We start from the raw sequence: 13,081 nt of genomic DNA on the forward strand, positions 1-13,081 counted from the left end.
CCCCCAATCATGTCACCTGAGTATAAAAGCAGGAAATATGGCTGCACTTTGACTTTGGCACTTTGACTTTGACTCTGGCCACATGGTGAGTATGGTAAGTAACACAAATGAATATCTACATAACTTATTTTAACAAGAAGTAAATCAATAAACTTTAACTAAATCTAACAATATGTGTAAGTGTCTATTTTAACCAAGATGTGAAGCTACCAAATATAACCGAACATAATACAAAACACAAACAAACCCGGGATAGTCTGTATCTGCAAAATGGTGATTACTGATGGCAACATAACTGAAACAAACAAGTATGGTTAAACTAAAGATGGTAATAATGAGACAAATGGTCTGACCCACTTTGTCACAATGACATACTGCTTATGACTACTTATTTGTTAATATGTCTCTCAGTGCAATTAATGCACAAAAAAACAAATTAAACATGACAGACATAAAAGAAGCAGTCTTATATAAGCAATGTGCCTCATCTAAAGGGTACAGGTCAGTCAGATTACCGATGGTTTCTGACTTCTTTCTACCACACTATGAGCAGCTTTCTACTTTTTGCTAACTGGCAAAGTCAGTTGCGTTAGATGTAAGAGCAGAGCATACATGAGCATACATGTAAGTAAGCAGAGCATACATGAGTTCACCTGTCCATGGCTGTGACCAACATAACACACAGTAAATGCTTTATATGGCCATTAAATGCCCTGATAGATAAAACCCTAATATTTCTATTGAAAAAACAGTTATTGCTTTTTTATTTTATTGCAACATAGAGGCTTTTGTGTAAAAAAGTTGTGTATCTAAAATGAATATTTTTCTTATCTAACTATTCAAATATTTTGGAGATTATTCATCACATGCTTGAATTATATAAATGCAAACTGATAAGACCTTGATGAAGTGATGAAATGTTCTGTTATAACGAAGTGTTTTTCATTTTATGTTCTCTCTTGGTTGCAGCGGATAAGGCAAAGATATGCGACAAGATCCACGCCACTGTTGCCGTACAACAGTCCTGACAACCGGATCACCTTGGACACTGTTTTGCCCACTGTTTTTGTACATTTCTTCATAAGATAATTCTGTACATTTTTGTTTACACTGTTTTTTATTTTATTCCACTAAATAGTACTTATATTTCATTGTTTCTGTGTAAGCAATGCTAAAAATTGGCAACCTGTCCAGGGTGTACCCCGCCTCTTGCATGTTCTCCCTGTTTCTGTGTGGGTTTTCTCCAATACTCCAGTTTCCTCCTACCTCCAAAGACATGCTCGTTAGGCTAATTGGTGACTCTCAATTGACCCTAGGTGTGAGTGTGAGTGCGAATGGTTGTCTGTCTCAGCTGGGATAGGCTCCAGCAACCCCCGCGACCATAGTGAGGATAAGCGGTATGGAAGATGAGATGAGAGTTGTGATTGTGAGACATTATCTGTATTGCACTTACTTGTAAAGCACTTTGGTCTCAACTCTGTTGTTTTAATATGGTATGGTATGGTGTGGTGCAACTACACTTCTGTGACCAAGTAATTTCCCTTGCGGATCATTAAAGTCTATCTAAGTTTAAGTCTAAATATATAATGGTTTAAAGTTGTAGGTGGATTAGAATGCTAGAATGTTATCTTCATAAAAGCTTTGACTGAGCTGTGAAAGTTGAGTAAGGATATGTTGACCGTTACCTTTGGAAAGTCAACAGTTCCTTTGGCAAGATAATAAAGAAAGTACAGGTCAGAACACACTGACATTTCACAAATATCTGAACGCAATCAAATTGTCATTGTACATTGGACAATTCTTTAAACATATATGTATTTTTTTTCCTGATTACATCATTTTCAGTTACAACACATTTAGTTAATGATACATTTGGATGGGCACCATGAGCAGAAACAGGCTTTAAAAGGAAGTCCCTGTCTGCAGATGCTCACATCCACCAGCCATGAGGGTGCTTGTACTTGCTCTTACCGTGGCCCTTGTGGGTGAGTATGTCTTTATGCATTGCAAAATTCAACTTGGGTTTTTGAACTTTGTTTCTGAGATTAATACCTACTAGTTATTCTCCACTACTACCACACTGCAAAAAACAAGAAAATAAGACAAAAATTGGGTGTATGTTACTTATTATGAGTACAACTATCGGCCAACAGAACCAGAAAATTTGACTTGTCAAGAATTAGACACTGCTTACTGAGAGGGCCTGTCTTATCAGACAAAAAATAAGCATATATCCTCTTGATCTAAGATATTCCATCTTGCTAAATGTTTTAAATAGACAAAAATAAGAAGATGAAACAAAATTATTAAAATTTATTATTTATAAAAATTTATTAAAATAAATGTATCAAGAACAGCTGCTGAGAGCATAATACTGTGAATTTGTAAGTAGTACTTTATTACAAATACTTATTCATTGAATACTTGCGTTTTTCCCTTCTTACAAATGTACAAATGCTTTTTTTTTTAAATCATTGTCATGTCCATTGTTTTGTCAGTATGAATACAAATAACAGATGAAATTATCTTTTTGCAGGGAGTCACCAGATCAGCTTTGGTAAGTTGTTATTCTATTACATTAGATATGACAATAGCGGTTTGATTATACGAGAAGTGTAAAATGGTAATGGAAATGTTTTCTTTTTTTACAGCACCAGAGTTTGCTCCCGGAAAGACCTATGAATACAAATATGAAGCGTTTCTCATGGGTGGCCTTCCTGAGGAAGGCCTAGCACGGGCTGGAGTGAAGATCCAGAGCAAAGTTTTGATCAATGAAGCAGCAGCCGGCACCTTCATTCTGAAGGTAAAGACCATTCATAGTAGTTACAGAATTTCAAATGCATATAATAATGTGTGGAAAAAAAATAAATAATAATTATTATGTGACTTCTTATGCAGACATTGTGTCCAAACTCTTTCTTGTAGCTTGCAGACCCTGAACTCTTTGAGTACAGTGGAATCTGGCCCAAAGATGCTTTCATTCCTGCCACCAAGCTCACTTCAGCTCTGGCTGCTCAGCTCTTGACACCCATCAAGTTTGAATATGCCAATGGTGTTGTTGGTAAAGTGTTTGCACCTGCTGGCGTCTCTGCAACAGTTTTGAATATCTATAGGGGAATCCTTAACATCTTGCAGCTAAACATCAAGAAGACACAGAATGTGTATGAGCTGCAAGAGGTATAATTGGCTCATCTTTATCTTGTCACAAAATGCTGCAATATTTACCAAAAATACTAACAAATCATATTTTGATATTTGTGAAATAGCCTGGAGCGCAGGGTGTGTGTAAGACCCACTATGCCATCAGTGAGGACGCAAAGGCTGACCGTATCGTTTTGACCAAGACCAAGGACCTGAACCACTGCCAGGAGAGAATCATTAAGGACATTGGCATGGCTTACACACAGACATGTTTTGAGTGTGACGCTGTAAGTGCAGTTTCCCCTCTCATCTGAAACTATCTAAGACAGACCATTCTTGGAAACTAAGATCTTGTGGCTTTTGTCAATGTAGAGAGGAAAGACCCTGAAGGGAGCAGCCGCCTTTAACTACATCATGAAGCCAGCACCCACTGGTGCTCTGATCTTGGAGGCATCTGCCACAGAGCTCATCCAGTTCTCACCATTTAACATCTTGAATGGCGCTGCCCAGATGGAGGCTAAGTATGTGGTTTAAATTGACAAGAGCATTATTCTCAGCACCAAATGCCACGGTGCAGATTGATTCACTTTGTTTGTATGTCCATAGACAAATCCTGACCTTCCTGGAGATTAAGAGGGCACCTTTGGAGCCCATCAGAGCTGAATATCTTCATCGTGGATCCCTGCAGTACGAGTTTGGCAGTGAGCTTCTCCAGACACCCATCCAGCTTCTGAGAATCAGCAATGCTGAGGCTCAGGTATTTCAGAAAACTGATCAGACTCTGGTTTTTATGTATACAGTATATATATATATATATATACATATGGTATATTAAGCTGAGTTCATTCAGCAACCACAAACTTGTTCATGGGAAATATTTTGTTATCTGACAGATCATTGAGATTCTGAACCACCTGGTTACCTTCAATGTGGCCATGGTCCATGAAGATGCCCCTCTGAAGTTTATTGAGCTTGTCCAGCTGCTGCGTGTGGCCAGATTTGAGAGTATCGAGGCTCTCTGGGCTCAGTTCAAAGCTAGACCTGATCATAGGTACCCACAATATTCACTCAAAGAGGAACCATAAATTTACAGGCTATGGATAATTAACTCAAGTGTGCTTCTCTTTCACAGGCACTGGATCCTGAATGCTATCCCTGCCATTGGTACTCAAGCTGCCCTGAGGTTCCTCAAGGAGAAGTTCCTTGCTGGTGAGCTGTCTTCTGCTGAAGCTGCTCAAGCTCTGCTGACTTCTGTGCAATTGGTGACAGCTGACCTGGAGGCCATCAAGCTTGCTGAGGCAAGTTAACATTTAATGATTTCTAGTCTATTTGTTATGACACTGAACTAGAAAAATATAATGGTAATTATTTTACCATTCCTCAGGGCCTGGCATTGAACCGCAACATCCAAGAAAATCCAGTTCTGCGTGAGATCGCCATGCTGGGCTATGGAACCCTGGTTGCAAAATACTGTGCAGAGAACGCAGCTTGCCCAGCTGAGCTTGTGAGGGTATGTATTACTTGTATGTTTGTGTTGGATAACTAAAATTATGACATCAGTGACAGAAGTGTTACTCTACTTCTTCCACAGCCTATCCATGAATTCGCCATCCAGGCTCTGGAAGCAGGTGAAATTGAGGAGCTTGCCATCGCTATTAAAGTTCTGGGTAATGCTGGACATCCTGCTAGCCTTAAGCCAATCATGAAACTCCTGCCTGGCTTTGGAAGTGCTGCTGCCAGTCTCCCGCTCAGAGTTCACTTTGATGCTATTATGGCTCTGAGGAACATCGCAAAAAGGGAGCCCAAGATGGTGAGACAACACTATCTGATTCTTTCCAACCCCAACAACAAATATACTTAATGCCATTTATCTTTCTGAATTAGATCCAGGAAGTGGCTGTTCAGCTGTTCATGAACAGGGATCTCCATCCAGAGCTCCGTATGGTTGCTGCTGTTGTTCTGTTTGAGACTAAGCTTCCCATGGGTCTGGTGACCACTCTTGCTGAAGCCGTCTTGAAAGAAAAAAACCTGCAGGTCGCTAGCTTTGTCTACTCTTACATGAAAGCCATGACCAAAACCACAGCTCCTGACACTGCCTCTCTGTAAGAACCAACCTGATCCTTCTAATTTGTGATTAATTTAAAGATGTTTGCAGCTAGAAACTCTAATATTTTTATATTTTCCTTTCAGTGCTGCAGCCTGTAATGTTGCTGTGAAGATGCTCAGCCCCAAATTTGACAGATTGAGCTACCGTTTCAGCAGAGCTCTCTATTTTGATGCTTACCATAGTAAGAGGATAACAGATGGATAACTTACCATCACAGATTTTTGAAGAATACATGTTGATGTTTTCCGTCTTTTGTCCTTCAGATCCCTGGATGATGGGTGCTGCTGCCAGCATTTTCTACATCAATGATGCTGCAACTGTTTTGCCAAAAGCCATAGTGGCCAAAGTTCGTACATACATGGCTGGAGCTTATGCTGATGTTCTTGAGGTATGAAAGCCATGTTTTACATTACAACTAAGACAAGTTTCCTCAGTACAGTCAAATTAATTCAAGTGAATTTTGTAATAGCAACCATACCTTCCTAATACCCTTTGCTGTGGCTACATTACCCTTGCATATTTGATGTCAATAATAATAATTAAAACACTTACCCTTCAAATTGCTATTTTTGCGTTTGTCAGTTTGGAGTGCGGACTGAGGGAGTCCAGGAGGCCCTTTTGAAAATCAATAATGCTCCTGATGCCGATAGGATTGCCAAGATGAAACAAGTCATGAAGGCTGTAAGTTTATGGACCATTTATGAAAACACAAATTAACTGTGTTATCAAAGCACATTTTCCTATGAATGCAATTAATATTATTTTCAACGTTTTTATTTCTATAACAGCTTTCTGAGTGGAGGGCTCATCCTTCCAGCAAACCCCTGGCTTCTGTGTATGTAAAATTCTTTGGACAGGAAGTTGCATTCGCCAACATTGACAAAGCTATTGTTGACCAGATTGTTGAGGTAGTGTATCTCCCTCCATTTGACTTGTAGACAATAATAATGTTTTGAATTGAGACCCCGGTGTTTTATAAGCAGTTTCGTGTCTACAGCTCACCACTGGACCTGCAGTTGCAGCTACTGGCAGAAGGGTTTTGGATGCTCTGCTGTCTGGTTTTGCAATACACTATGCTAAACCAGTGTTGGTTGCTGAGGTTCGTCGCATCATTCCCACCTCTGTTGGTTTACCTATGGAGCTCAGTTTCTATACTGCTGCTGTTGCCGCTGCATCTGTTCAGTGTAAGTTGAACTGGTTTAATTTGACTGTTGTGGATTTGAGGACATTACTTATATCGATTGTTTATCGTGATGTTGTTATATTAATATGTTTTTCTCCATAGTCCAAGCCACTGTGACACCACCTCTGCCCGAGAACTTCCATGCTGCTCAGGTTCTGAGGAGTGATATCAGCATGAAGGCTGCAGTTTCTCCAAGGTGACCCAGTTGCATCATACTCAACAACCTGTCAAGTTTCTTCTTTTCAGTTTATCTATCAAAGATGAAAAGCAAATGTATTTAGAACCCTAAAACCCATATTTTCTGTTCCATGCAGTGTTTCCATGCACACATATGCTGTTCTGGGTGTGAACACTGCTTTCATCCAGGCTGCACTGATGTCAAGAGCCAGAGTTCACACAATTGTTCCTGCAAAGATGGAAGCAAGAGCTGACATAATTAAGGGCAACTTCAAATTTCAGTTCCTTCCTGTTCAGAACATTGACACCATTGCTTCTGCACTGTATGTACCTGTACTTATAAACTAGTAACATATCTTTAAATACTTTTTTTAGCTTTGTGTGACTAAACTCTTTCTTTCTTCAACAGTGTTGATACATTTGCTGTTGCAAGAAATGTGGAAGATCTTGCAGCTGCTAAAATCACAGCAGTGGTCCCGGCTGCAGCTGCAGCTGCAGCACAGCTGTCAAGGGAGACATTTACTTCAAGGATTTCTAAGATGGCATCCTCTTTGATTGGTGGCATGGTGAGTTTCATCGACTATCTACCTTTTCAATACAAAACAGTTACCAAATTAGTGTGGTGTCATCTGCTTTGGATTTACAGTCAATGTCATCTGAAATCATCCCCGCTGACCTGTCAAGACAAACTGCCAGGATCCTGAAAGCCCCCAAAGCGTTTCAGAAGAAGATGTGTGCTGCAATTGAAACTTTTGGATTCAAGGCATGCACTGAGATTGAATCTCACAACGCCGCTTTCATCAGAAACTGCCCGCTGTATGCCTTAATCGGAAAGCATGCTGTTTTTGTTAAAATTGCCCCAGGCAAGTGAAACTAATGAATTAAAGTTCCAATACCGTGATTTGTAAGAATTTGTGAAAAAGTAATGTTTTTTCTTACTTGTGTTTAAGCTGGACCAGTCATTGAGAAGATTGAAGTCGAGGTTCAAGTTGGAGAGAGAGCAGCAGAAAAGATCGTTAAAGTAATTAACATGAGCGAGGAAGAAGAAATTCTCGAGGATAAGAACGTCCTCATGAAACTTAAGAAAATCCTGGTTCCTGGTTTAAACAGCACAGCAAAATCCTCCAGCTCCAGCAGCTCTCAGTCCAGCAGCTATCGTTCAAGCATCTCCTCCTCTGCATCAGCCAAGACTTCCTCCAGCTCCTCGTCTCGGCCCATAAGCAAGATCGCTGGTGTTGCCCCCATCCACAAGGCATCAAGGAGAGTGAGCAGCAGTTCCTCCAGCAGCCGATCAATCGCTCGCTCCAGCAGCTCCTCCAGGAGTGCTTCAAATAGCCGTTCATCTCTTGGATCCAGCAGTCGCTCTTCCAGCTCTAGCTCCTCCAGGTCCAGCTCTCTGTCCAAGGTAAGTCAACTTCACCTTCTAGCATGTGAAAACCAGCAGAATGTAAAAGGTTGAGCAGGAATTCATTTACATTTTTTCTTGTTACAGCAAGAACTATTTGCCATGAAGTTTACCAAGAACCACATCCACCAGGTAAATTTAGGAGAGCACAACAGCCGCACTAGGTACTCTGTTTAAGCAGGCTAAATGTATGGTTTCTTGTTTGCAGCATGCTGTCTCCACAGCTCGTGCCAGCAGCAAGAGCAGTGCCTACAGCTTCGAATCCATTTACAATAAGGTGAGCTGTTAGACTGTAAGATAAGGACGTCTTTAGGTTCATGTATTCAATACCAAGATAAAAAATAAAAACAAATTCTTAACAACATTCTCTGGTTTTGATCTTTAAGGCTAAGTATTTGGCTAACTCAGTCAGTCCTGCTGTGACCATTCTGATCCGTGCTGTGAGAGCTGACCACAAGGTCCAGGGATACCAGATTGCTGCTTACTTTGACAAGGCCACTGCCAGGCTGCAGCTCATTTTAGCCAACCTGGCTGAGAATGACAACTGGAGAATCTGTGCTGATGGCATGATGCTGAGCTACAACAAGCTGATGGTAAAACAAAACAAACAAACAAAAAAACCCCCCGATAAACTTACTACCAGTTGAGAGATGTTTGGTGTGACCTATTAGTTTTAACTGATATAAATCTGTTTTAGGCCAAGATTGCCTGGGGCATTGAATGCAAGCAGTACGAAACCGAAATCATAGCTGAAACTGGTCTTGTAGCTCAAGAACCTGCTTTCCGTCTGAAGCTGACCTGGAACAAACTTCCTACAAGCATGAAGCGCTATGCAAAGATGTAATGCCACTAACTAATGTTCATTTTAAAAACTGTAAAATATGAACCTTTTCTTGTGTTTTCCCACGCATCTATCTACCAGCCGTCAAAGCAAACATTGACCTGTATATGTCTGTCTAGGCTGTCTGAATACATTTCCCATTTTGCTCTGGAAACTGGGGTGAGCCTGGCAAAGGTCAAGAATGTCCGTAATCAGATCAAACTGACTGTGGCTGTTGCATCTGAGACAAGCCTGAACATTGTGCTGAAGACACCAAAGGTGTGGGTTTTGTTGCGGAAAAATTGTCTGCATTACTCTTTGTTAGTTTAACTGCTTTATTAATATTACTATTATATATTACAGAGGACCTTTTACAAACTTGGAGTGGGTGTTGTTGTTTCCCTACCTTTTGGAGACACTGCTGCTGAGCTGGATGCATACCAGAGCAACTGGGCTGACAAGATCTCCTACATGATCACCAAGGCTCATGCAGGTGAAAAAAAAGTTTGCAATGTTAATAGGTTTCATATGGTATGGTTAAATATTTAGATGGACTTAAGTAATTAACTTTTGATGTATTATCTCTTTTCACTTCAGTTGAGTGCAACCTGGTCAGAGACACCCTGATCACATTCAACAACAGGAAATACGAAAATGAGATCCCACACTCTTGCTACCAGGTCTTGGCTCAGGATTGCACACCAGAACTCAAATTCATGGTTCTGCTGAAGAGGGACCAAACACAGGAACAGAACTTGATCAGCATAAAGATTGGAAACCTGTAAGAGCAACCAGTATTTAAATCTGTTTGAACTGACCTAAAAAAGTTTAAATATTTTAAGATAAAATAAGATATGCCTTTATTCATCCCACAGTAGGGAAATTCTCGTTGTTAACAGTAGCAGAGACATTCAGCATCACAAATAGTGCACACAGTGCACATATGGGTGAAGAATAGAATATAAAAATAAATATAAATGTACGTATATGTTCACACATCTCCCGTTGGCAGGGAGATGCAGACAGTGCAAAAAATGGCAGGTATATAAACGAAATATAGGTATATGTACATGTAGTTAAGATTGAGAGGAGTATTGCACATATATATGTAAGAGATATTGCACATTAAGCGGGATATTGCACGTATGTAGTTGTGGGTCTAGTGGGAACAGACCTGGTTGTAGAGTCTGACAGCAGAGGGGAGGGAGGACCTGCGGTACCGCTCCTTTTAGACTTTGAAGTCCAGAAAATAACAATGATGTATTTATTTAATTTATTTTCAACAGGGATGTCGACATGTATCCAAAAGACAGTGCTATTTTTGTGAAGGTGAATGGAGTCGAAATCCCCATCGCCAACCTGCCATACCAACACCCATCAGGTTTTTATTTTATTTTATCAAATTGAAGTGATACACTAAGACTATTCAGTTTGTTAAAAAGCTTAACACATTACATGATTATTTGGATTTTTTTCAGGCAAAGTACAGATCAGACAGAGAGGTGAGGGCATCGCTCTCCATGCTCCCAGCCATGGCCTTCAGGAGGTCTTCTTTGACGCCAACGCACTCAAGGTAATCTAGTTTTCTTTTGCCCTATTCCTAAACACTCAAATAATCTATATACTAGTAATGGCATGGTGAAAACCCTATTTCTTCTTTAGATTAAAGTTGTTGACTGGATGAGAGGACAGACTTGTGGACTCTGTGGAAGGGCTGACGGAGAAATCAGACAGGAGTACCGCACACCCAATGAACGGATAACCAAGAATGCAGTCAGCTATGCTCATTCCTGGGTGCTGCCTGGAAAGACTTGCCGCGACACCTCTGGTGAATTTTACAGTGACACTTTGACACTTCTTTATTAGATTGCCATCAGAAGTGTCAATATTACAACCCACACCAAAACAATTGGTGTATGGCTGTGGTTTCCATTGACCCAACATTGTTCACCTTTTATTGTCACACTTTTTCAGAGTGTTTTGTGCAGCATGAATCTGTGAAGCTGGAGAAGCAGGTTACCCTCCAAGGCCAGGAATCTAAGTGCTACTCCGTTGAGCCTGTGCTGCGCTGCCTGCCTGGATGCATGCCAGTGAGAACTACTTCCGTCAACATTGGTTTCCACTGCCTGCCAGCTGGTGAGTCTTCAAGCACATCCAGTTCATAAAACAGAATTATATCACATCTGCTTTGCTATCTTGTGCCTAATCGCTTTACTTTTTCATTACTGTTGCAGACTCAAATGTGAACCGTTCTGATGGTCTAAGCAACATCTACGAGAAGAGCATTGACCTGATGGAAACTGTCGAAGCCCACCTTGCCTGTCGCTGCACTGCTCAGTGTGCTTAATGTCATTCGTCCAATGACATAATATTTCATTGATAGTTTGGAATATCGTTCATTACTTGTGTCCAACTGTAAATTTTAATAAAACATGACAAGCACACAAAGTCATTGTGGTGATGTGTTCACTCAGTAGAGACTGTGTTGAAGCTGCAGTCCTCTCTGCATGCATTTCCCCTCCTCTCTGACTCCCTGTTTATTGTTCATCTCTCCACTACACTTTCAAATAAAGGCCAAAAAAATATATAATTTAAAAAACATGTACAACAGGAGTTCTGCATTTTCAAAATGGCTCTCACCAGCCACATGTTACAGGAGCAAGAGAGGTAAATAGCTCAAGATATACACTTATGATGGTTAAGATATTTTATATGTTTTTGTGAGAGAATGATTTTTTCGCATTTTTTCGAGTTTTATTCACACGCACAAAATTTTAACCATAGAGCAGTAGACTTTCTGTTGACATCTCCTATGAAGGACATTAAAATTCATGGTATCACAAGTGACATGTTATTTACACCCAAAAGACTCAGCTTATGCAAACTTTAATTTTTATGGGTCCCGGGTATGCTAATATGCTAATTAAATTGCATATGTTAACATTAGGACTTATAGTGAGAGTAAGAGAATAAGACAGAAGAAAAACTTTACACTCTTCATCAGATCAAGATTTCAATCACTGAATGTAAAACTTAAACTATACAGCCAGTAGGTCAAAAGGTCTGAAATGTAACAGGTAAATATGGATGTTTTGGTTGTAGCTGAATGATTTATTTTCAATGTGGCCATATGGACATTCTGTGCAACAAGACACACACTGACGATGTGGGCATGATACAGACCATGCATATTAATCGCTGTAACTTAACAATGAATAGCACACTCAATCAATACAAACAGCACACACGTGTAATGGAAATATACTAGTAATCTATATAATTTTCTATATTCTGTATTATTTTTTAAATAAGTGCAGCACTATGGGAACCTACAGAGACAGACTAGACCTACACCTGGCACTGGGATGGATAGATAGATACTTTATTCATCTCTATGAGAAATTCACATTTCCAGCAGCTTGACAAGAATTTGAAACAGAGGGGTATGCAGGTCTGAAAAAGCTCGGGCCTTTCTGGGTGGAGTTACCATGTTCTCCCTGTGTCTGTGTGGGTTTTCTGTGAGTACTCTGGTTTCCTCCCACCTCCAAGGGTAATTGGTGACCCTAAATTGATCCCAGGTGTGAGTGTGAGTGAGAATGATTGTTTGTCTCTGTGTTAGCCCTGTGATAGACTGCTGACCTGTCCAGGGTGAATCCCACCTCTTGCTCGATGACAGCTGGGATAGGCTCCAGCAACCCCTGCAACCCTAGTGACGATAAGCGGTAGTAGAAGATGAGATGAGATGAGATAAGATAAAAATTCAAAAGGAGTGTGTATGTGTGTGTGTATGTGATATGTGTATGTTGCATTTGCTACACACAAAAACACAGTGTCTGTATTTGATTTATTTTATCGCTTCCCCCGAGGGGTGTTAAACACACCTCTTGGGTCACATTGCATGGGGACGGTGTGACGGCCGTCCAGCTGGACGACGGGCCCAGATTAACTGCTAGGAACTATCTCTTGTGAAAAACACCTCCATAAATGGTACTGTTGAACCTTGCCCTTCCTTTTTAGATGACCCCATAGTCTTATGCTCTGTATCAGCAGACACACAGCAGGCTCTCACCATCTATCTTGCTGCATAAAACCTGCCTATGCAACACAAGATTATAATAATAACAATAAATGTTATTTATATAGCGCAAAACAAAGTAAAATAAAATAAAGGTGTAATCTGGCTCACAGTAACTGATTTGTATATGCCAAAATGTTGATTATTTATTAGCATATAAAACGTTGTGAATC

At 40.3% G+C, this 13,081-nt stretch overlaps 1 protein-coding gene across 1 annotated transcript; it reads left to right on the forward strand.

Annotated features, from left to right (window-relative positions):
• Positions 1-1,879: 1,879 nt before the first annotated feature.
• On the forward strand, positions 1,880-11,281 carry LOC125009191 (vitellogenin-2-like). Its single transcript, XM_047586919.1, has 34 exons — positions 1,880-1,985; positions 2,537-2,557; positions 2,652-2,803; positions 2,926-3,177; positions 3,267-3,428; positions 3,514-3,662; positions 3,748-3,898; positions 4,035-4,192; positions 4,274-4,439; positions 4,526-4,651; positions 4,733-4,951; positions 5,026-5,243; positions 5,332-5,429; positions 5,512-5,636; positions 5,831-5,929; positions 6,037-6,156; positions 6,246-6,432; positions 6,534-6,627; positions 6,746-6,931; positions 7,018-7,174; positions 7,255-7,471; positions 7,559-8,013; positions 8,101-8,145; positions 8,222-8,290; positions 8,400-8,606; positions 8,711-8,853; positions 8,974-9,112; positions 9,197-9,326; positions 9,431-9,614; positions 10,120-10,214; positions 10,312-10,406; positions 10,496-10,661; positions 10,808-10,969; positions 11,068-11,281. Exons 1-34 carry the CDS (start codon positions 1,946-1,948, stop codon positions 11,178-11,180), a joined length of 5,100 nt encoding a protein of 1,699 aa, XP_047442875.1. The 5' UTR covers positions 1,880-1,945; the 3' UTR covers positions 11,181-11,281.
• Positions 11,282-13,081: the final 1,800 nt, after the last annotated feature.

The sequence above is a fragment of the Mugil cephalus genome, chromosome 6, assembly GCF_022458985.1.
Source record: "Mugil cephalus isolate CIBA_MC_2020 chromosome 6, CIBA_Mcephalus_1.1, whole genome shotgun sequence".
Classification (NCBI taxonomy): domain Eukaryota; kingdom Metazoa; phylum Chordata; class Actinopteri; order Mugiliformes; family Mugilidae; genus Mugil; species Mugil cephalus.

Excerpts from the sequence above, each read along its gene's own strand:
- LOC125009191 (XM_047586919.1), top strand. The coding sequence starts at position 1,946 with ATGAGGGTGCTTGTACTTGCTCTTACCGTGGCCCTTGTGG. Across the intron at positions 5,244-5,331 it reads GCTCCTGACACTGCCTCTCT|TGCTGCAGCCTGTAATGTTG; the intron begins GTAAGAACCAAC and ends TTTTCCTTTCAG. Across the intron at positions 6,157-6,245 it reads TTGTTGACCAGATTGTTGAG|CTCACCACTGGACCTGCAGT; the intron begins GTAGTGTATCTC and ends TCGTGTCTACAG.